The sequence below is a fragment of the Oppia nitens genome, unplaced genomic scaffold, assembly GCF_028296485.1.
Source record: "Oppia nitens isolate AA-2021 unplaced genomic scaffold, nextdenovo-longstitch-racon4-pilon3 scaffold3_pilon_pilon_pilon, whole genome shotgun sequence".
In the NCBI taxonomy this organism is placed as follows: Eukaryota; Metazoa; Arthropoda; class Arachnida; order Sarcoptiformes; family Oppiidae; genus Oppia; species Oppia nitens.
Window position 1 is genome coordinate 1,060,394 of NW_026533221.1, and position 24,607 is coordinate 1,085,000.

The following is a 24,607-nucleotide window of genomic DNA, read 5'->3' on the forward strand; positions in this document are numbered from 1 at the left end:
TCAGAAACAAACTGTTGTTTTTAGAATCAATTGAGCCGTATATCTGGAAACCCATTCTTCTCCGTAATAGTTTTTGTCTGTACTGTTGGCCAAAGTGGTTAATTCGAGTGCTGACAATCCGTACAATTGATTGTCACGAATCCAATTGATGGCATTGGATGTCTCGTCCGTATGAATACCAACAAAGTTGTCTAACTTTTCTTTAAGTGTTTGTTATGAATATTTGTTTCGTTTGTTTGGTAACGACGTATTATAAACTTTGATATCATTTTCAAAAATATATAGTATCGGTGGGTAATTGACATTAATGTGAAGTTTAATTGAGTTGAGTTTAGTAAACACGACAATCGACTAAAAAGATATGCTCTGGCCAAACAATGGGCGGCCGCGATTCCCAAAAGTTATTTAATATAAACTAATGAAATTAAAAAATTATAAATTATCTTAATAATTTTATTAAAAATATATTTATAATACCTATTTTGATAATTAACATGTAATTGAAAACATGTTCTATCCATCGACATAGCTTCTTTGCATAATGAATTTTTGCAATTTCCACACCAATATGTAGTTTGTGTTCTAATATGTTTCTTACGACACATGACGCAATCACGTTTAAGAGGTTTTGTGTCAATTTTTGTTAACGCCGAAGAACAACATGCATGTAATGAAATCGATTTCTCGCTTACTTGCAATAACCGTCGGGCCGTTAGATACTTGAAATCACTTGAACTTATTGGTTTTGATGTCTTGTCTTTATATACAATAAAAGAGTTATTGAGGCTAACGCTGACAACCAAATGCCAGATGACTTGTGGCCAATACAATACTCTGTGAGGATATGAATGATAACTCAATCGTTGATCATATCTGTCAATGCCACCCATAAATTTTTTGTAACTCTCGATAATATTTGGTGAATTTATTGTTACAAAACCAGTATCACTTTTTCTTGATCGACGCTGTATATTGACTTCCCCTTTGGTTAAATGTGTAGACAAAGCCAGAACTTGCTTGTTGTCATACCATGCCATACAACAAATCTTATCCTTTCTCATGTAGAAAGGTCCAGGTTGTTTGCGTGACAATTTAAGGGCAAATTTTTTAAAATTAAGTGGTAATCCTCTTCGGTTTTTTCTTAATGTTCCCGTTAAACTCATCCCGCGGTAAATCAATTCTTCGGCCAATTCAATACTTGTGTAATAATTGTCTGTATATATATCATGACCAGACATTTCACCCATACATTCAAGTAACTTCAAAACAATATCTTTTGTTGACGAAGTAGACTCATCACCACAATGACACAATAGGTTTAACATGTATCCGGATTCTGATTCACATAATACGAAAAATTTTATCCCAAATTTGTGAGCTTTTGATGGTATATACTGTATGTGTTTCCAACGGCCTTTAAATGCTACCAACGATTCGTCAACGGATAACTCCTTTTTTGGTACATACAAATGTTGACTAACTTGTGTTATATGCGTTAAAAGCATTCGAACTTTGTAAATTTCATCGGATTTGTCACCAGTTTCTTCGTCACAAAAATGGAGACCTCGTTTAATAGCAAAATATCGATCTCGACTCATAGTTTTTTTTATGAGATCAGATGAATAGAATCCCGAAGACCAGTGATCACGTTCACGTGGTATATGCTTTAGGCTAATAAGAATTTGAATACCTATGAAATGTCTTAATTCAGTCACATTTAAGTCAATATTAGGGTTGCGTTTGTTTGTTAAATTCACAATAATTGTCAAAAAATTATCATCAAAAAATCTATCAAATATAAGTGTTGGATCAGTCGGTATGACAATTGTTGGTCCACAAGATTTGTCAAAATCTGGCATCCAATTGTTCTCTTCTTGTGTGTCAAATATCCACTGATTTGTTTGGTTTTCGTTGTTCATTTCGTTTTCATCATCACTATCATCAGTGTCACTATGATTTGTTTGTGTGAACTCGACATTAAAGCCATCATCGCTATCGTCATCAAACAGTAGCCCTAATTCGTCATTTATAGGATTCAAATCGGTCAACGATGGGAAATCTTCACTCTGTATATTAAATTCATTTGATGTTGAATTGTTGGTCACATTGTTCTTAACCATCCCTACATATGGTTGTCGAGAAGATGAGTTTTGGGTTATAAGCTATAAGTTATTGCAAAATAAACATACAATTAACACAAAATCACTTATAAATAATTACAAAATCCATACACTGTTGGAATTGCTTCCTCCAAGTGTAGGAAACTCAGTCATGTCTAATGAAGGTGCGGGCGGACCACCAACTGAACCTCCAACCACACCAAAAGTATGCATTGAATTTATATTACTCATTCCTAGTAGACTCGTATTGTTGGTGAAAGTGCCGCCACCGGTAATGTCTATGAGATCAGGTATTCGGTTACGATTTGATATGAGTCGCGATGAAAATCCAGATAATGAATTGGGAGACTGTTGTGACTGTTGCGGCAGCGGTGGTGTCACTGGTCCTGTTGGCTGATCTACATTCTGGTCCAATGATGACAGACCCGCAAAGTTATTATTGCTCTCTCTTCGTGTCGGAACAGAACCTATTAATGTCTGGCCATTGTTCAGTGGTCCGGTAGATGGACTTGACATTATGAATGTGATGAATAACGTTTCACACAAATGTTTAAATCTTTGTTAATCTTCTCAATCAATAAGGAAATATCAGTCAATTTTGATGTTTTCAGACACCGCTATGAGTCGTTTTTGTCGCTCAACAATGAATTGATTAGACAGATATGACACCTTTGAGTCCAATCCTTTGACACAATCAATCAGTTTTAGCTGTTCTCGAGCAACAAACTCGGCTTTTGTCTTAAGATGTTTCTCAAAAACGAGACCTAAATTGATGATAAACTCGGGTTTTAATTGAGACAATGACTCGTATCCAATGAAAAACAATAGTTTGAATGTCGGCGGAAATGTAATAATATCTTCACTATCAGTCGGAGCGTCCGATTTGATCACAATCTTTGATGTGGTGCGATGTGATGAAGTCGTTAGTGGACACCGAGTAGGCCGAACTCTTACGTCGGCTATTGGTATGAGTGTTGGTCTTGAGGTCGGCTTTACTTCTGTTTTGATAAGTTTCTGGATTTTTGCTCAAATGAGAGCTCATTAATGGTTATATAATCTTAACATTTGTGACACTTGTGTGACACTTGTCTTAACACAAACACAATATATATTTAAAGCAAAATAGCAACAAATGTTTTTCTAAATCAATAATTAATTGATTAATACTAAATTAATAACAAAACTTTTACAACATTTTATACAAAAATGTAATACAAAAAAAGTTTTTATAATAGAATACAATTATTATTGTTTTTACTATAATGCAATGCATTATGCAGTAACCATAAAGTACGTACAGTAAATAATACTGTTTAATAGTTAATTTAATTTAAATTATAATTCTGTCATATGATTGGCTATTTAGTTTTGTGCCGTCGGCACACTTTAGGATTCAAAGGTATACATTGTTTTGTGCCGACGGCACATATTGTTGTTAGCGCGTTAAATAACTAATTATTTATTAAAAAATAACACTTGTATTAATATAATAATTAAAAAAAAACTTTAAATAAAATATAAATAAATTGATTATTATAAATTAATAATTTTAATGATATAAAAATACTTTTTTAAAAAATAAAATAATCAATTAATTAACTTATTTTTTTTTGTTAAACTATATGTATAATATATATATATATATAATTTATTAACAAAACTAAGTTTAAGATAGCACACATTTTTATACTGTATATTGATTAATATTATATTTTTTAGATAGTAAATTTTAAAAAGTGTAAGATAGAAAAAATCATTAATTTAAATAAATATGAATATCCAGGTGATTTAACATTTAACTAAAACATATTTATTATTATTATTATTAGAGTTATTCTATAGAAACATGTATTGTATTAGTTTATTTTTTTAAATATCAAAATTAAAAAACTAAAAAATATTAATTTTAAAATCACATACACACACACACACACATACACACACATACACACACACACACACACACACACACACACACACATACAGACACACATACACACACACACAAAATATATGACAATTAATTAATTATTTTCATAAAATTTTAATCAATTATTTTTAGACAATACAAACACTTGTATAATGTATGTATGTATGTGTGTGTATAAGTGTGTGTAAGTGTGTGTAAGTGTGTGTGTATTTGAATGGTATAAATAGAGATCATGTTTTTTGTTGTATCAATCAATAGATATCAAAGTAGAAAAATTGTTTGAATAATATAATAATAATTATTATTATTGAATTAAATATGAAAATCATACTAACTTTGGCATTACTGGTGGTAACCATTGCTGTCGTATGCAATGCACAGACAGCAGCGTATGATGAGTCAGCTGAAGGTATAGTCAATGATGAGGATTAGGAGGGGTGGGTGTGGGTGGAGATGGATGTGGTTGAGAGGGGGTCAACAACAACAATGATATAACATTTATTGATAATAATAAATATGTTTATTTTATTTTCTAGCAATTGAATCATCGGTGGATCAAGAAACATCAAGTAAGTCATTACCTAACCATCCCATTACCATTTAATACCGTTCCCCTTATATGTTTGATTTTATTTATTTATAATTAATAAACATATAACTTAAATTGTATTTTTTTTATTTAAAAAAAATATATATATACAGTATATACTAATTTTATACATATACTAATATGTTTGATTTTATTTATTTCCAATTAATTAATATGTTTTTTAAAAAAAATATATTAATATATATATACTATACTTATTTTTATACATATAATGATTATTATTATTATTATGATAATAATACTAATATATTTATCTATCTTATTTTTTTTATAGCTGACCATGATGATTTGGATGAACAACTACGTAAAAAACGATTTTTGAGCAATGTATTCAAACAAGTAGCTGATGCGGGAACAGGTATGTTTGGCCAGGGACTAGACATGTTTGGTAAGTTAGCTGAAACTGGTATGAATGCCGTAGACCAGGGAATGGGTATGACTGAAAAATTGGTGAATCAGGGAGTGGGTATGTATTTTGTTTGTTTTATTTTATTGTTTGTATAATAAATAAAATTTATTAATTTATAAATTATATAATTATATAATAATAAAATTTTATATATTTAATTATATATATATATATATATTAAGAAATTGGCACAAAAATGGTGAAACAGCCAATGGGTATGTATTGGTATATTATTTTGTAGTTAAAAATTTATAGTTATATATATACAATATAAAATAAATTTTAAAAATATATATATATATAACATATAATCATTATTATGATAATAATAATACTAAAATATATATTATTTTTAAAGCTGACCATGATGATTTGGATGAACAACTACGTAAAAAAAGATTTGTGGATCTAATAAAATCAATGGCTAATATGGGAACAGGTATGCTTGGCCAGGGACTGGATATGATGGGTAAGGTAGCTGATACTGGTATGAATACCGTAGGCCAGGGATTGAATATGGCAACAGGATTAGCCAGCAAAGGGTTGGGTATGTATTTTTGTAGTATTTTTGTAGTATTATATATTATATATTATATAGTATTTTTTAAATTATAAAAAAAAATATTGATAGTTATTTAGTATAGATAGGATAGTTAGATTTTTTTTTATTATAAATAAATGATAATAATAAAATGCTAAATTTATATATAAATATATGTATATATATAGGAATGGGCAAAAAAGTGATAATATATTTTGATTTATAAAAAAATTATAATTATATACCAGTATAATTAGTTTATACAATAAAACAATAATATATATATAATATGTATATATATGCTATATGTTGTATATTGCTATATTGTAATGTATATATATATATATACGTAGGTATGGGTAAACAGATGATGGATAAGGGATTTGGTATGTATTTTAGATTTTTGGTATTAAATGCATAGTTTTTTTTATTATTAGTAAAACAAATTTACTAATGCTTATAATGCTAATTAATATATTTAATTATTAGGTATGGCCAACCAAGCAACTGGTCTAGTAGATGGTATTACCGGTAGTAATGGTAGACGACAAGGAAACGGTGGTTACAGAAACAAAAATCGCAAACAAAAACAACGACAACAAAAACAACAAGAAGAAGTCGATGATGAAAATGTTGATAATAATTAACAATAGGACAGACAAATAGACAGACAGTTTAAATTTAAAAGTTGAATAAATAGTTCTACTTTTTTTACGGCTAAAATCTAATCAAACTTTTTTTTTAACTGATTGTAAAATTAATAATAATTAACTGAATAAATAAAATATTATAATTATTAGCATTTAAAAACATTTAATTTATTAAATATATACAATATTTAATATGTACATAGATATATACAGTATATTTCATATTATACAGTATTTATTATACATATTTTAATATTTTTTTTGCAAAAAAAAAGTTATAATTATAAAATATAAATATTAGTTAAGTTTATAAAAAAGTTTATTAAAGTTAAAAAAAGGTTTTAATATTTTATTATATAAAAACCTATTAATACTATCAATTATATCAACTTTATTAACTTAATAAACGTATATTTAATAAATTTAATGCAATAAGTTATAAATTTCAATTTTTAACTAAATTTCTAAAATAATTATTTAAGATTTAATTTTAATAATCATAAAATTAAATATAATATTTTTTTTAAAAAACAATTATTATTTATAAAAGATTATTTTTATTATAAATTTAATAGGTTTAGCTAACAATAATTTATTAATAATAATATATATATACTGTATATTATATATATATATTGCATTTTAAATGATTAATTACAAATTACATTGCTATAACGTTATATAAAATTTAAAACACATTTTAATTAATTATCTTATCTTTTTTATTAATAATACTAAATATTATAACTATATATATATATATAATTTATTAAAAAAACTATAAGTTTAAGATAGCACACATTTTTTTTAATTGATTAATGTTATATTTTTTTAGATTGTAAATTTTAAATGTAAAATTGAAAAAATCATTAATTTAAATAAATATAAATATCCAGGTGACTTAACATATTTTATTATTATTATTAGAGTTATTCTATAGCAACATGTATTGGCTATTAGTTAATCTTTTTTTTAAAAATAATATCCAAATTAAAAAAAAACTAAAAAATATAAATTTTAAAATCCCACACAAAAAAATATATGACAATTAATTAATTACTATAACAAAATTTTAATAGATTATTTTAGACTATTCAAACACTTGTATAATGTGTGTGTATGTGTGTGTGTAAGTGTGTGTATGTGTGTGTATGTGTGTGTGTATTTGTGTGTATGTGTGTGTATGTGTGTGTATGTGTGTGTGTATGTGTGTGTATTTCAATGGTATAAATAGAGATATTGTTTTTTGTGTATCAATCAATAGTTATTAAAGTAATAGTTTTGAATTATAATACAATTATTATTGAATTAAATATGAAAATTATACTAACTTTGGCACTACTGGTGGTAACCATTGCTATCGTTTGTGATGCACAGACAGCAGCATATGATGAAAAGTCAGATGAAGGTATAGTCAATGAGGAGGAGGAGGAGGGGGAGGGGTTGGTGGGTGCATATGGATGTTGATCAGCGGGGGGGTCAATTAAAAAAATAAATGATACATTTTTTAATAATAATATTTAATTTTATTTTCTAGTTACTTATGTACCAGCGGAGGATACAACAAGTAAGTCATAACCTAACCATCCCATCCCATCCCATCCCATCCCATCCCATCCCATCCCATCCCATCCCATCCCATCCCATCCCATCCCATCCCATCCCATCCCATCCCATCCCATCCCATCCCATCCCATCCCATCCCATCCCATCCCATCCCATCCCATCCCATCCCATCCCATCCCATCCCATCCCATCCCATCCCATCCCATCCCATCCCATCCCATCCCATCCCATCCCATCCCATCCCATCCCATCCCATCCCATCCCATCCCATCCCATCCCATCCCATCCCATCCCATCCCATACAGTACTGTACACTACTTTCCCACTACTATTTAATACCATTCCCCCTTTTATTGTTTGATTTTATTTATTTATTTATAATAAAAAATAGCTTAAATTACATTTTAACATATATATATTAATTTTATAATATGATGATACTATAATACTAAAATATTTATCTATCAAATATGTATATATATATATATATTATTTTTTTTAAAGCTGACCATGATGATTCGGATAAAAACAGTGAACCACAAGGTAAAAACATATAATGATTATTATGATAATAATAATAATATTACTATAATATATTTGTCCATCAAATATATATTAATATATATATTATTTTTATAGCTGACGATGATTTGGATGAACGACGTAAAAAAAGATTTGTGGATCTAATAAAATCAATAGCTAATATGGGAACAGGTATGCTTGGCCAGGGACTGGATATGGTTGGCCAGGTAGCTGATACTGGTATGAATGCCGTAGGTCAGGGATTGAATATGGCTACAGGATTAGCCAACAAAGGGTTGGGTATGTATTTTTTTATAGTATTATATATTTTTAAATTTAATAAAAAAAATTTGATAGTTATTTAGTATAGATAGGATAGTATAGATTTTTTAATTATAAATAAATGATAATAATTAAATACTAAATTTATATATAAATATATATATATTTATATTTATTTATATATAGTAATGGGCAAAAAAGTGATGATATATTTTGATTTTTAAAAAAATTATAATTATATACCAGTATAATTAGTTTATACAATAAAACAATAATATATATAATATGTATATATATATGCTATATGTTGTATATTGCTATATTGTAATGTATATATATACGTAGGTATGGGTAAACAGATGATGGATAAGGGATTTGGTATGTATTTTATATTTTATATTTTTATTTGTTTGTTTTTGGTATTAATTGCATAGTTTTTTATTAGTAAAATAAATTTATAATGCTTATAATGCTAATTAATAATTAACAATTAATATTTAATTATTAGGTATGGCCAACCAAGCAACTGGTCTAGTAGATGGTATTACCGGTAGTAATGGTAGACGACAAGGAAACGGTGGTTACAGAAACAGAAATCGCAAACAAAAACAACGACAACAACAACAAAAACAACAAGAAGAAGTCGAAGATGAAAATGTTGACAATAATTAACAATAGGACAGACAGATAGACAGACAGACAGTTTAAAATTTAAAAGTTGAATAAATAGTTCTACTTTTTTTACGGCTAAAATCTAATCAAACTTTTTTTTAACTGATTGATTGTATTTTTTTAATTAATAATAATTAACTGAATAAATAAAATATTATAATTATTAGCATTCGAAAAAAAATAAATTAGCATTTTAAAACATATCAAATATATCAACTTTATTATTTTTAAAAAAAAATATTATCTAGTTTTAAATTGTTGTATATTTTTATATGGACATTTATTTAATCAATTTAAAACAATAAGTAATAAATTTTAATTTTTTAAACAAATTTATAAAAAAATAATAATTAAGATTCAATAATAATTAGCATTAAATTAATTAAAACAATTATTATTTATATAAGATTATTTTATTATAAATTTAATAGGTTTAGCTATACTAGCATTTTTATTTACATATTTATATCAATAATTTATTAATAATCTATATATACTATATATACTATACATATATCATGTGTATATATTGCACTTTAAATGATTAATTACAAATTACATTTTAACTAACATTATATAAAATTTAAAACACATTTTAGTTTAATAATTGTTTACATATAATTTTTTTAAATAGTAAAGAAAATTATACAATAATTAAAGATTTAAAAAATAAAGTATAAAATTATTAAAATTTATAATTTATATATATAAAAAAATAATTTATAATTATCTTAAATTTTGTAATTGCATTAAATATATAATAAATAAGTTAAATATTAATTAAATAAAGTTTAAATGTTTGTAAAACAGTGCAAATTATTAATTTTAAAAAATAATAAAAAACACTTGTTATTTCAAAATTATTATATATTTTTTACTCACTAAACATTGTACACAATATGTTAATATTAATAATTAATTGATTTTAAGTATAGTATATACTTTAAAAAAATATTATATATTTTATAATTAAAAAAAAGTATACAATATAATTTATGTATATATATATATATATATATACTGTATATATATATTCAATATACTGTATATATATGAATATATAAACTATTATATAGTAATTATTATACAAATATAAACAATATTAACATAATATGTTTAAATTTACATATTGTTTATTGATAAATACTACAGTATATACTGTATTAATAGTTATTATGTTATTTTTAAAAATTAATTAATTTTAAAAATGTCATTATCCAGATGATTTTTATATATAGTACTTATAATATATATATATTAGTTTATCTACAAAACAATATGTCATTAGTTTTTTATATATATAAAAAATAAATAAAATAAAATTATTACGCAAATTAAAAAATATTTTTGTACAATACATATACAAAAAATTATTAGCAAATAGTAAATCAAACAAAATTAATTATCAGATAAAAAAAACAAAAAAAAAACAAAAATTATTATTTAAAAAAAACACTTGTAGTGTAGTATAGTTTAGTCATCGATTGGGATATAAATACAGCAAACAAATCACACATTTAGATATAGATATCAATTGAAATTTTTTTTAGTAATAGTAAAATATAAAACAATAGTTATTATTATTATCATCATCAAAAAAAACTATGAAATTTTTAATTATCACATTACTATTGGCAACAATTGCCACCGCTATCGTTGTCAATGGTAAACGTGTCGGTAATCATCGTAATGATGACTACGAGTCGGACCGGGAACAGGAAGATCAGGATCAGGACTATCGGCCAAACCGTCGACAACACCGACAACACCAACAACAACAACAACAACAACCTAATGGAAATCCGTTTGATTTTTTTGGTAATTTACTTACAGGTCCGATGAAAATGTTTGGCAATTTTCTAGAGGGTGGTTTGAATACAGTGGGCAATGTTATGGAACAGGGAACCGGTATGGTTAGCGGACTGGCCAAAGCTGGCATGAATATGGGCAGCAAAGCTATGGGTGCGGCCACCAAATTGCCAATGGATTTGGCCAAACGTTTGTATAGTCCTAAAAAAAATCTATTATATTAATACAGTATTTATTATTCACTAACCATATAGATGGTATGGGTGCGGCTACCGATCTAGTGGGCAATGTTGTTGAACAGGGAGTCGGTATGGGTATGGGTATGGCCAAACAAGGCATGGAAGTACCGAAAAAATTCATGAATATGGGAATGGGTATGGCCAAACAGGGCATGGATATGGGCATGGGTATGGCCAAACAGGGCATGGAAGTACCGAAAAAAGCTATCAATATGGGAATGGGTGTGGCCAAACAGGGCGTTGGTATGGGCTTAGGTATGGCCAAACAGGGCATGGGTATGGCCAAACAGGGTATGAATTTACCAACACAAGTGGTCTCAGGTTTGTTAACAATCATACCTTAACCCACCCCCTCCGCCCCCGGTCCCAACCATCACACACTTCCATTATGTTTAGCCCCTAATACTAATTTACATACTAATTGCTTATATATATATATATTGTATATACAGGTGTAATGGATAGCGCCACTGGTCTAGTAAATGGTGTATTAGGTGGTGGTGCCGGTGCTGGCGGTAATAGACGACAACAACAGAGAGGGAGAGGCAATGGCCAGAGACGACAGTCCCGTCCTCAACAAAACCAGGACAATGAGGAGCAGGAAAATTGATTGCAAAAAAAATATTTCCTATAAAAACGATTTTTTACTGTAAATTTCTAAGTAAATAAAAAATTTAAAAAAAAATCATTGAAAAACAAATTATTTGTGTTATTAATATTTTTTTTTAAATTCAAATTTATATTATTTTTTTAAAATAGTGTATATATAGCTTTGACATAAGATTTTATTGTAATATATTTTAAATTTACAAAATAATTTAATAAATTATATATTTTTAAAAAACATTATTAAATTTTTTTTAATTAGTATTGTATATTAAATTTATATTGATAATTATTATATTTTAGTTTCTAAAAATTTACTTTAATCGCTTTAAATGTATATCATATAATGTATTTAAGATAATAAAATATTAATTAAGTGTACTAAAATGTTTTTAAAAATATTGTAAATTAATAATTTTTTAAAAAATAATTAAAAAAACACTTGTTATAAAACTTTTAAATATATATATATTAATATATATAAAATTTAAATGTCAATAATAAAAATTGTCATTTATAAATTATTATATATTTTTTACTTACTATACTATAAAATATGTTAATGTTAATAATTAATTGATTTTAAGTACAGTATAATAGTTTTAAAAAATATATATATTTAAGGATATGAATAAATATTAATCTAAAATAATCTAAAATATTATAATAAATTTTTAATATTTATGTAATAAAATACTACAAATAAAAATAAAACAAAAATTTAAATAATAGTAAAATTCTAAATATACACTAGATAAGTTTTGAAAAGATAAAATTAATTTTTAACCATTATTATAATTATATTTTAAGATAACACATATTGTTTATTGAAAAAATAACTAATATATATATATACATATATTTAAATAAAAAGTAATTAATTATTAAAAAAAATAATGACATTATCCAGATGATTTTTACATATAGTATACTACAATATAATATATTAGTTTTTATTTAAAACAATATGTGATTAGGTTTTTATATATCAAAAAAAAATATAATTATAATATTATTACACAAATATAAAACACATACAATAATACAAATAGTTATTATTATGATTTATGTACAATATTTTATTTTGTCTATTATAATACTTATTTAAAAAAAAATATTAGTAATAGTAAATCAAACAAAATTAATTATCAAAAAAAAAACAAACAAAACAAAAATTTTGTTTTAATAAAACACTTGTAGTTTAGTATAGCTTAGTCATCGATTAGGGGTATAAATACGGCAAACAAATCACACATTTAGTTATCAATTGAAATTTTTTTAATAATAATATTATTATTAAAAAATAAAATCAATAGTTATTATTAATACTGTATTATCATTTTTTTTAAAAAAAACTATGAAATTTTTAATTATCTCATTACTATTGGCAACAATTGTCACCGCAATCGTTGTCAATGGTAAACGTCTCAAACAAAATATTGATGACGAAGACAACGAAGAAGTTCAGCAAAAGTATGCTAAACATCGACAATCAATTGGTCGCAAACCTGTCGATGAAGACAGTGATGAACAAGAAAACCGGCGATTTGTTGATGAAGACAACGAAGAAGTTCAGCAAAAGTATGTTAAAGATCGACAATCAATTGGTCGCAAAGCTGTCGATGAAGACAGTGATAGACAAAAATACAGACCAACTGTTGGTCGAAAAGCTGTTGACAAATAATAGACACAAAACAATGGAAACAATGGTTACTAAAAAAAATTAAATATATATTTAATTTAATTAATTTCTAAATAAAGTTTTATTCAAAACTAACTAAATATTTAATTAATTTTAATAATATATTTTGTTTTTTCTTACTATTATTAGTGTTATTATTAGTTACCAATGAAAATATTTAAAAAATAAAATAAAATTAATAAATAAATCATATGTTTTGAATTAAAATTATTACTATTTTATTGTACTTATAAATATTAAAATTAATAATTTATTACTCAAAAAAATACAATATTGTATTTTAAATTAATTACTAATAAAAATTTTGTATTAAAATTAAAGTTATATAAAATAGAAAACATATTTAATTTATTAATTATTTATAGGAAGTTTTATTGTAATAACTTATAAATTTAATTTTAAAAAATTTTAATAATTAATTAGATTTTATGAAAATTATATTTAAAATTATATTTGTATATTAAATTTTAAATATTATAAAAAATTTTATTAAATTATAATTGATAATTATTATATTTTAGCTTTTATAATTTACTGTAATATTGCTTTAAATATATATATATAATTTAAGTTAAATAATAGTAAACTTAAAATGTTTTTTTTTTAAAAAAATTATTAATATTTTAAAATACACATGTCAATAATCATAATAGTCATTATATAAAGTACTATGCTTAAATTTAAAAGAAAAAAAATATTTATTACTCAATGTACTACCTACAATTATTATGTCAATTTTAATAATTAATTGATTGTAAATATTGTATGATTATAAATGCTATAAATATTTTTTAAAAACTTTTTATCAAATTTTGAATATTTATGAAATAATTAATAATATTATTAATATACAGTATATAGATATTTAAATATAATAATTTTAATATCTATTACAATAACTATAAAGGAAATCAAACAAATTATTAAAAATTAACATAATATGTTTAAATTTACATATTGTTTATTGATAACTACTATATAATAATTATAATGTTTAAAAAAAATTAATTAATTATATTTAATTAATTTTTTTAAATGTCATTATCCAGATGATTTTTACATATAGTACTTATAATATACTGTATATTAGTTTATCTAAAAAAATATGTCATTAGTTTTATATATATATATATATATTATAATATATTATAATATTATTACGCAAATAAAAACACATTAAAAATAATGAGTTATGTATATAATATTTTTATCTAAAAAATTAATATAAAAAAATTTTAGTAATAGTAAATCAAACAAAATTAATTGTTAAAACATAAAAGCAAAAAACAAAAAATTTTATTTTAAAAAAACACTTGTAGTGTAGTATAGTTTAGTCCATCGATTAGGGTATAAATACGGCAAACAAATCACACATTTAATATAGATGTTAATTGAAATAATAATAATATAATACAATAATTATTACTATTATTATTATTATTATTTTAAAAAAATAAAATCAAATCAATTATCATCAAACAAAAAAAAACTATGAAATTTTTAATTATCACATTACTATTGGCAACAATTGCCACCACCACCACTAGCGTTGTCAATGGTATCGTTGGCGGTATCAACCAGTCGGACCGGGAACAGGCAGTCAATGATCAGGACTATCGGCCACACTATCGACAACAACGACAATCTAATGCCAATCCGGTTGCTTTGTTTGGTAATTTACTTACAGGTTCGATGAAATTGGTTGGCGATACTTTTGGAAGTGGTTTAGATACACTGGGCAACGTTATCGAAGCGGGAACCGGTGTGTTTGGCGGACTGACCAAAGCTGGCATGAATATGGGCAGCAAAGTTATAGGTTCGGTAGCCAAAGTGCCAATGGATTTTGTCAAAAGTTTGTATAGTCCTTTATATATTATATAAAAACAAACAAACAAACAAACAAACAAACAAAATTAATTAATTAATAATAATTATTATTATTAAACTAATATATATATATAGATGGTATCGGTGCGGCTACCGACTTAGCTGGCAATATGATTGAACATGGAGTCGGTACGGGTATGGAAGTGGTCAAACAGGGCCTGGAAGTACCGAAAAAATTTATGAAAATTGGAACTGGTGTGGTCAAGCAGGGCGTAGATATGGGCGTAGGTATGGCCAAAGACACAGTTGGTATGGTCAAAGATGGCGTGGGTATGGCTATGGAATTACCCAGTAAAGTGGTGTCAGGTATGTTACCAATCATAACTAATACCTCCCCTTCCCTCCCCTGCCCTGCCCCCCGATCCCAACTATCACACTTGTATACAGTTGTATAATTCATTATTTTTGTTGTTGTTGTTGTTGTTGTTTTTGCAAAAAACAAGGTATTACCGCTACTGGGGGTGAAAAAGTAAAAAATGGTAAAAAAATTGCTAAACAAGTGGTGGATGAAGAAGCCCAAGAAGTTGCTCCAGGTTTGCTACCAATATATATATATATATATACTTATAATAATAATTTATTTGCAAATATAAATATATATATTTAGTTTTTTTAATTAATTAATTTTATTTTTATAAAATATAAAATAATTTTATTTATTTTTTTTTATAAAACTAGAAACAGCTGAACAAGAGGCCACAACAACCGATGAGGAAACTCAACCAAAACCTAAACCAATAGTTAATAAAAAACCCGTAAAATCGGGTAAAAAGGGTAAAAAAATTGCTAAACCAGTCGTCGACGAGGAAAATGTTGAAAACCAAGGTTTGCTAACTAATCCTAACTATTATAGATATATATATAAATATACTATATATATATATATATATATTAAATCTAATAATTAATTTTTTTAACATATATTTTGTAAACAGAAGCTACCGATGAGGAAACAGCTAAACCAAAACCTAAACCAATAGTTAAAAAACCAAAATCGGGTAAAAAAATTGCTAAACCAGTCGTCGAGGAAACGGCCGATGATGTTGCCCAAGGTTTGCCTAACCTAACCCACTATTATAGATATATCATATATATATATATACTATATATATATATATATTTATCTAAAAATTAATTTATTAACATATTTTCTGAAAACAGAAGCTACAGATGAGGAAACACCTAAACCTAAACCTAAACCAATAGCTAAAAAACCTAAGACTGTTAAAAAAGCCCCGAAAAAACCTAAACCTGCCGTTGAAGAGGAGGCGGCGCAGGAGGAGTAGGAGGTGGTAGTGGTGGTGCAGCATAAATAAACTTCAATAAGTTTTTTTTACTAAAAAATAACTAAATTTCCCAACGCTTACTAAAATTTCAACAAAAAAAAACTTAAAATTTTTTTTTAATAATCAATGATTTGTTCAAAATTTTTTTTATATGAAATAACTAAATAAAAAGTTTCAATTTTACTATAGCATTAAATTATGACTAAATATTTGCTTAATTTTATTATTTACAATAGTTTTAATTTTAATAATCAATATTATTAAGTAAATCTTTACTAAATATATAATTATAAATATGTTTTACGAGTTTAGCATTTAAAAAAATAATATTATTATAGTTAATTAGCAAATTTTACATTTTAAAAATATGATTAAATTGTATTATATATACATTAAAATATACTTATGCAAACTAATAAAACAATTATATGTATAAATAAACATATTTTTCAAACTATTTTATTGCAAAAATAAATTTTTTAAAAATTATAAAATTAAATATTTTTATATTATAAAATAATTTATAAAATATATTATAGCTTATATTTATATAATAATTTTTTAAATAATATTTAATTATTAATTATTAAAAATTGTATATTGCAAAGTGTCATAGGCTATGACTCATAGCATATTTATTAAGAAAATTATATTTTAATTTTTACTTTAATTTATTTTTTTAGTATATATATACGAATTTAATATAATATACATGTTTTTATACTTTAATGCTAATATAAATTATAATATTTACTTATTTGATTAATATATCATAACAATTTAATACAATGATTATATCACATTTTTTTTGGTGATAATTTATATTACTATAAATAATAAATCCAATTATAAAATAGATATAAATGTCAACGATTAGAAAATTATAGCAAATATTGTTATTAAAACATATATTATTTAAATGTTATCTATTATAATATATTATGATATTTAGACAAAAAAAAGTTAATATAAATTTGTTAAAATTTTAATATTATTTTAATTTTAATTATAAAATTATACTTATGCTTTAATTATAAATAATTTATTTAAATTATATTATTTTTAATAAAGTATATACAGTAAAAACATTGTTTATTTAAGCAAAATTAATAATAAATTTTTCTTTATCTAAAACATTTTTGTTAAAATATAAAAAAATTAAGGGACAGTCTGAAAAAACCAAGTTTTTTTTTCAAAAAAAACCAAAAATTGGTTTTTTTCATTTATATATATAATTTTAATCAAATATTTTATATTTAATAATTAAATTAATAATTATATATTTTTTATCTAAGATAACTTGGGCTTATATTGACCACTTTTGACCACTTGACCACTGGTCAGTTATGATAAAAATTATTTAAAAATAATTATAAAGCATTTATATTATATAATTATTGATTTTATCATTAAATTTAGTTATATTGATCACTTGACCACTGGTCAAGTTTAGTCAATATTAACAGAAAATAGTTTTTATCAAGATATTATAATTATTAAATAATATTAATAATTTAGACTACTTTTAATAAATATTGACCAGTGGTCAAGTGGTCAATATAATTAAATTTAATGATAAAATCTTATAATTATATAATATAAATGCTTTATAATCATTTTTAAATAATTTTTATCATAACTGACCAGTGGTCAAGTTGTCAAAAGTGGTCAATATAAACCCAAGTTATCTTAGATAACAAATATATAATTAATAAATATATTTTAATTATTAATTTAATTATTAAATATCAAATATTTGATTAAAATTATATATATAAATGAAAAAAACCAATTTTTGGTTTTTTTCAGACTTTCAAAAAAAATTTTTTTTTGGTTTTTTTCAGACTTTTTTCAAAAAAAACCAAAAATTGGTTTTTTCAGACTGTCCCAAAAATTAAGATAATTACATAATAAAGTTATTAAGTGTTAGAGTGATAAATATTCATTAACTATATTAAAATTGTTAACTAAATAACGAGAAATAAATTTATATATATAATATATATCGAAATGTAGATAAAAATAATATTTTTTTTGTTAAACCAATAAAAATTGTTTTCCGTTACTAAACAAACAAAAAAATAAATAAAGTTTTTCTTTGTTTCTAAATTCCTATAAATAGTAGACTAATGTTTAGCTATAGAAAAAAAATTTAATTATATAAATAATTTTATGATAATCTAATTAAATTAAAAAACAAACAAACAAAAAATTATTTTTTGTATGTATACTATGTATACTTATTATTTTGTCCCATTGTTTCTAACAATATTTACTATTGTTACTACTATGGCACTAGATAACAATAATAATAATAACAACAATAATAAGCTTGCTAACCAACAATTTGTCAATTTGACATGGATCAATTACGGATCAGCATTTAGATCAGCAAGTAAATTAATTTTCAAAAACAATTATATGTCTAATATTGGTGACGTTATTGATGACGATTGTGGGGGTGATGTATGCTGTCTACTGATTTATAACGATGTCGTTGATTGTGTCCTAAAATAAATTGAAACCGATAACCGATGATGACAAGAAAAAATGGACCATGGACGATTTTGTTAAATATAATTGTTGTGTTGAAACAGTTATGCTTGATTGTACCATGGACAATATTAAAGTTTGTATATATACAGTATATTAGAAACTTGAACCCCCCCTCCCATCACCCTAACCTTAACCTAAAATATTTTATAAATATAAATATAAATTATATATATATATATATTACAAATTAATTAAATATAAATATATACATATAATGCTAATTAAAAATAATTAAATTTTAAATTTAATATCATGTACAGTTATAACTTTACGCCTAACCAAGGTAACTTAGTTACTACAGTTAGCTACAATATTAGTACAAGTTATATAAAGTACCTTGGCTAAAATTTAAACTATTAAACTTTTTAGTTGGCATAAACTATGAATTATATTTTTGTTTAAAAAAAATCTATTATATTTTTTGCTTTAAAAATCTATTATATTTTTGTTTAAAAAAAATCTATTATATTTTTGTTTTAAAAATCTATTATATTTTATATATATATATAGAAATGTGATAATTATCAACAATATATAACTACACTCAACCAAGCTATAGATGCTATAAATAATAATCAATGTAAAGATCATAAAATTGTACCTGGTCATATTGCATTTTGTTCATCGACAATTAGTTTGGCAAACATCATGCTCATTTTGGCAATCATTACCATTAATTATTTCTATTTTATCTAAAAAAATTAAAAACTAAACTTTTTTTTAATTGAAATATTCGAATAAAATTGATTTAATATAATAACTATTTTTAATTAACAAAATTTTTTGTAGTTGCTAAAACAAAATAATTATTTTTTAAAAAAATGTTTATTAATTAATATTAAAAATAACAAAATTTTCGTTAATTAAATAAAATTATCTAAAATATTATTTTTTTGTTGTATAATTTGTTTAATTATTAATTTTGATTACTTATATTAACAATATTTTTTTGAATTAAATTATTAATGAGTTTATCTATAAAAAAATAATTGTTAAATCTACTTGATAATTTTATTGATAATAAATTAAACTCGATTTAACATTATTGTTATAAATCAAATGCACTTTTTATAGTCTTATTTATAATCAATTTTTTTTATAAAAAAAATATATTTTTAATATCAGTATTTTATGACTTAAAAATAAGTATCAGATTATTATTTTGTTTGTGCAGTACTTAAGTTTTAACATTATATTTGATACTACTTTAATGTATTTTTGTTATTATTATATAAAATATATTTTAATATTATTATTAAAATAAATTACTAATAATGGACTTTTAACTTTAAAAATACAATATTTATAATAATATCAATAATACAGTAATAGTTAATTAGTATAATATAAGTTATATAAAAAACATAAATGTATATTTAACATTATAAGATAAAATATACTGTAATAATAATAATAATAATAATTTATATAAAAAACACATATTACTTTAAATTTTAAATAAATAAAAAGTTATATAATATTTTTTTATTAAATAAATAAATTAAATTTTATTATTAATTATTATTATTATTTTATGCAAACATTAAATGCTAATTTTCAGAGATTACTTGTTGAATCCAATCTAATTTGGGTGCAATGCGTACAAAAAACATATCTTTTTTGTCATCATTTTGATTCATACAGTTGTTATCATTAGATTTTTGACTGCTTAGAGCTATACCAATGAGCACTGCCCTACCGTTAACATACTGGTACAGTGGACCACCAGAATCACCCTATAAATTGTTTTTAATAAATATTTAAACAAATGATAATGCAGTAGAATGTATGTATTTATGTGTATGTGTATGTGTATGTGTATGTGTATGTGTATGTGTATGTGTATGTGTATGTGTATGTGTATGTGTATGTGTATGTGTATGTGTATGTGTATGTGTATGTGTATGTGTATGTGTATGTGTATGTGTATGTGTATGTGTATGTGTATGTGTATGTGTATGTGTATGTGTATGTGTATGTGTATGTGTATGTGTATGTGTATGTGTATGTGTATGTGTATGTGTATGTGTATGTGTATGTGTATGTGTATGTGTATGTGTATGTGTATGTGTATGTGTATGTGTATGTGTATGTGTATGTGTATGTGTATGTGTATGTGTATGTGTATGTGTATGTGTATGTGTATGTGTATGTGTATGTGTATGTGTATGTGTATGTGTATGTGTATGTGTAACTAACTTACTTCACAGATAACTGTACCATTGAATCTGGGATATCTGATCATATAATACCAAACTGGATCATCATTGTATACCAAATAAACCCAACCAACTTGTAATCGGCTAACAGTGTGCAATTGATTACCGTACGCACCGAAACCGGCTACCAGTGCCAACTGATTGATATCATTCAATGGTAAATATTTAGTTTTAATTGGCAAACATATGGCATTCAAAATCCTGATTTCCTGTCCACTGATGTCCAATGGTATCGATTGTTTCAATTTAATTAATGCCAAATCGGATTTACTTTCGACAACTCTAATATAATCTGGATGTACATACAAACTGTCAACCAGATAACTGTCGGGTAATTGATCCAGTGATTGGGCACCGGGATATATTTTAATAGCTGTTTTATCATAGTAGCCACCACTTAATAATAATTAAATAATAATAATTTTTATTCAATGTACTTATTACTATTATTATTATTATTATTATTAAATTATTATATATTGAATAAATTATACTAAATACATTTATTCTACTATACCGTTAAATTGTGTTTTATTTCCCATATGGAAATGTCAAAATCATGGGAAATAATTTTTCTCAATATGAATAATAAAGTTTTCTACTTTGTATAATAATTTATTGCTTAATTATTAGCAGAGGTGGTAAAAAATGCGAGTTTTTTATTATATGAAAATGATTTTTTTTTGAATTCTATATGTGAAATAAAACACGATTTTACGGTACTATTAATAGATTATATATTATATACAACAACAATATGTTTAGACGATTTTTTTTATTGTTGATTTGTTTTACTTATAATAGTTTACTTAAAACTTGTTGTTGTTGTTTTAGCAAACAACTTATTTGTATATACAGGTATATACCGATACATATATATATATATATATATATATATATATATATATATATATATATAAATTGTAGATTAGGTTTGATCCCATGCCAACCCATGCTTACTATTTTTATATTTAACTAATAATAATAATAATAATTTAAATTTATTGTTTGTTTGTTAATTAATCACTTACTTATATATACAATGTGCTGCTGTTATAATCCATCGATCATTTAATATTGAACCCGAACAGTGACTAAATAAATAATATATATATACAGTATAAATGATTTTTATTGTTTTGATAAAATTATTCATTTAAAAAAGTAATAATTTATTTTTAAACTTTTTAATATTTGAATTTTTTTTTTAGTTGTTGTAATAAAATATGTTATTATTATTCTTATTTATCTATTAATACCTGTAAGCGTAAGAAACACCCAAAAATTTGTTTGTCGCACTAATATATACAGCAAACGGCACTTCTCCCGGTTTGGCCGATCGTCCAAACTGTATGTCCTGTTGTTGTGTATAGTTTGCATACCAGCGGAAACACTGGCCGTTCATCAGCACTGACTCGCGGCCCACACCACACCCTTCCGGTGATATTATACTATCCATTGATGATATGATAGCACATAATGTATACCATATAATCATTAATTGTTTTATACAATTGACTGAATTTGCTAAACAATTCATATATATATATATATATATATATAAATAATTATTATAATTAATAGTATAAACAGTAAAATTGGTTTAAGATATATTATCTTAAGTTATTTAAAGTATTATAAATTTATAAAATAATTATATAACTTTAATCAGATTGTTAAATTACAATAAATTTTTGTAATATTGATATACTCTAAATATATTGTTTCATTAATTTAGATATTTTCAGTTTATCACATTTATATAAAATTGTCAATTATTATAGATATTGTAAAATATCAAATATTCAGTAAATATAGATATTTAATATATAATATATTGCATATAATATTAAATTATTTGTTACTAAATCTAAAATAAAATCAATAAATATTTAATAATAATTTAGTATAATTTTTACTAATATATTATTTATATAATAATTACTATTACATTCAATAATAAATATTAAAAACAAAATTAATGCCTAAATAATACATTAACAATAAAATACAATTTAGTGGCAATTTTTAAAAACATTTTAAATACAATTATAATAAAGACTATAAATTAATTTGAAATATACACACAAATTAATTGCATGATATCTGATGACTGGTCATTATCGGTGGTCAAGCAATGGACACCAATTGTATCCACTAAACTACCAATGAGTGGTCAAACCAAGACTGTCCTAAAATGGAAATATTAGTTGAGTTTTAGCACCGGTTGTCCACAATTTATGTAATACACAGTTAGTATTGATAGGCAATAATAGCCGTTATTGTAAGGAAGGTATCGTAGATTTGTCGTCAAGTGTATCCCAATGTCTAATTGAATCTAAACCCATAAATTGGACAAACAATTTAGTTGATAAAACAATAATTAATAATCAAACCAACAATTGTTATGTTAAGTATTTATTTAATGACAACTACTCGACATATGTTTGGATACATTTTAATCCAATCATAAAAAAAATTTAATTTAAATATATTTTAATACAGAATTTTATGTTAAAGGCATTCAATTGTTAAGTATAGATAACAGTGAACTAGTTTTTAGAATTTACAATATTATCACTTAAAATTTGGTTTAAAAAATTAATATAAATTTTCAAAATTACATTTACTAACAAAAAATTTCATAAATTATGTAAATGTTTATCAATAAATTCAAAACGATTATTATATTTATGGAGATTATTTGAGTATATTTTTTTAAAAACAATTTTCAAATAAATATGTGTTAAATACAAATATTGTTATCAAACAATAATAACTGCGGAACACCTGATGTGCTATTAAATGGTTTTGTCAATATTGAAACTAATATGTATTATTCAATTGCAAACTTCAAATGTAAGGAAAATTATGGTTTATATGGAGATAAAGATATATTATGTATAAAAAATAGTGAGTGAATATCGGTGTCATCAGAATGAAAACCAAACGGTAAGTTATTTGTAATTATTATATTATGAATTATAGTTAAATTATAAAT

General features: G+C 23.8%; 6 protein-coding genes across 6 annotated transcripts; 4 read left to right on the plus strand and 2 right to left on the minus strand.

The window, feature by feature from the left end:
- LOC128957315 (piggyBac transposable element-derived protein 4-like) lies at positions 1-1,598 on the minus strand. Its single transcript, XM_054303054.1, has 3 exons — positions 1,412-1,598; positions 599-1,336; positions 1-200 (listed from the first exon to the last, which is right to left on the minus strand). Exons 1-3 carry the CDS (start codon positions 1,596-1,598, stop codon positions 1-3), a joined length of 1,125 nt encoding a protein of 374 aa, XP_054159029.1.
- A 2,716-nt stretch (positions 1,599-4,314) lies between these two features.
- LOC128958009 (uncharacterized) lies at positions 4,315-6,384 on the plus strand. Its single transcript, XM_054303824.1, has 7 exons — positions 4,315-4,459; positions 4,587-4,619; positions 4,935-5,126; positions 5,252-5,284; positions 5,428-5,616; positions 5,964-5,996; positions 6,100-6,384. The coding sequence occupies exons 1-7, from the start codon at positions 4,369-4,371 to the stop codon at positions 6,255-6,257; spliced, it is 729 nt and encodes a 242-aa protein (XP_054159799.1). The 5' UTR covers positions 4,315-4,368; the 3' UTR covers positions 6,258-6,384.
- Positions 6,385-7,521: 1,137 nt separating this feature from the next.
- LOC128958012 (uncharacterized) lies at positions 7,522-9,462 on the plus strand. The gene is made up of 6 exons (XM_054303827.1): positions 7,522-7,668; positions 7,798-7,827; positions 8,331-8,369; positions 8,466-8,648; positions 8,976-9,008; positions 9,139-9,462. The coding sequence occupies exons 1-6, from the start codon at positions 7,575-7,577 to the stop codon at positions 9,300-9,302; spliced, it is 543 nt and encodes a 180-aa protein (XP_054159802.1). The 5' UTR covers positions 7,522-7,574; the 3' UTR covers positions 9,303-9,462.
- A 1,341-nt stretch (positions 9,463-10,803) lies between these two features.
- On the plus strand, positions 10,804-12,039 carry LOC128958008 (uncharacterized). Its single transcript, XM_054303823.1, has 3 exons — positions 10,804-11,300; positions 11,366-11,671; positions 11,803-12,039. The coding sequence occupies exons 1-3, from the start codon at positions 10,907-10,909 to the stop codon at positions 11,958-11,960; spliced, it is 858 nt and encodes a 285-aa protein (XP_054159798.1). The 5' UTR covers positions 10,804-10,906; the 3' UTR covers positions 11,961-12,039.
- Positions 12,040-15,104: 3,065 nt separating this feature from the next.
- LOC128958002 (transcriptional regulatory protein AlgP-like) lies at positions 15,105-17,017 on the plus strand. Its single transcript, XM_054303817.1, has 6 exons — positions 15,105-15,510; positions 15,621-15,851; positions 15,989-16,078; positions 16,224-16,370; positions 16,481-16,597; positions 16,707-17,017. Exons 1-6 carry the CDS (start codon positions 15,150-15,152, stop codon positions 16,829-16,831), a joined length of 1,071 nt encoding a protein of 356 aa, XP_054159792.1. The 5' UTR covers positions 15,105-15,149; the 3' UTR covers positions 16,832-17,017.
- Positions 17,018-20,937: 3,920 nt separating this feature from the next.
- LOC128957317 (transmembrane protease serine 11D-like) lies at positions 20,938-23,065 on the minus strand. Its single transcript, XM_054303056.1, has 3 exons — positions 22,866-23,065; positions 21,591-22,002; positions 20,938-21,123 (listed from the first exon to the last, which is right to left on the minus strand). The coding sequence occupies exons 1-3, from the start codon at positions 23,063-23,065 to the stop codon at positions 20,938-20,940; spliced, it is 798 nt and encodes a 265-aa protein (XP_054159031.1).
- Positions 23,066-24,607: the final 1,542 nt, after the last annotated feature.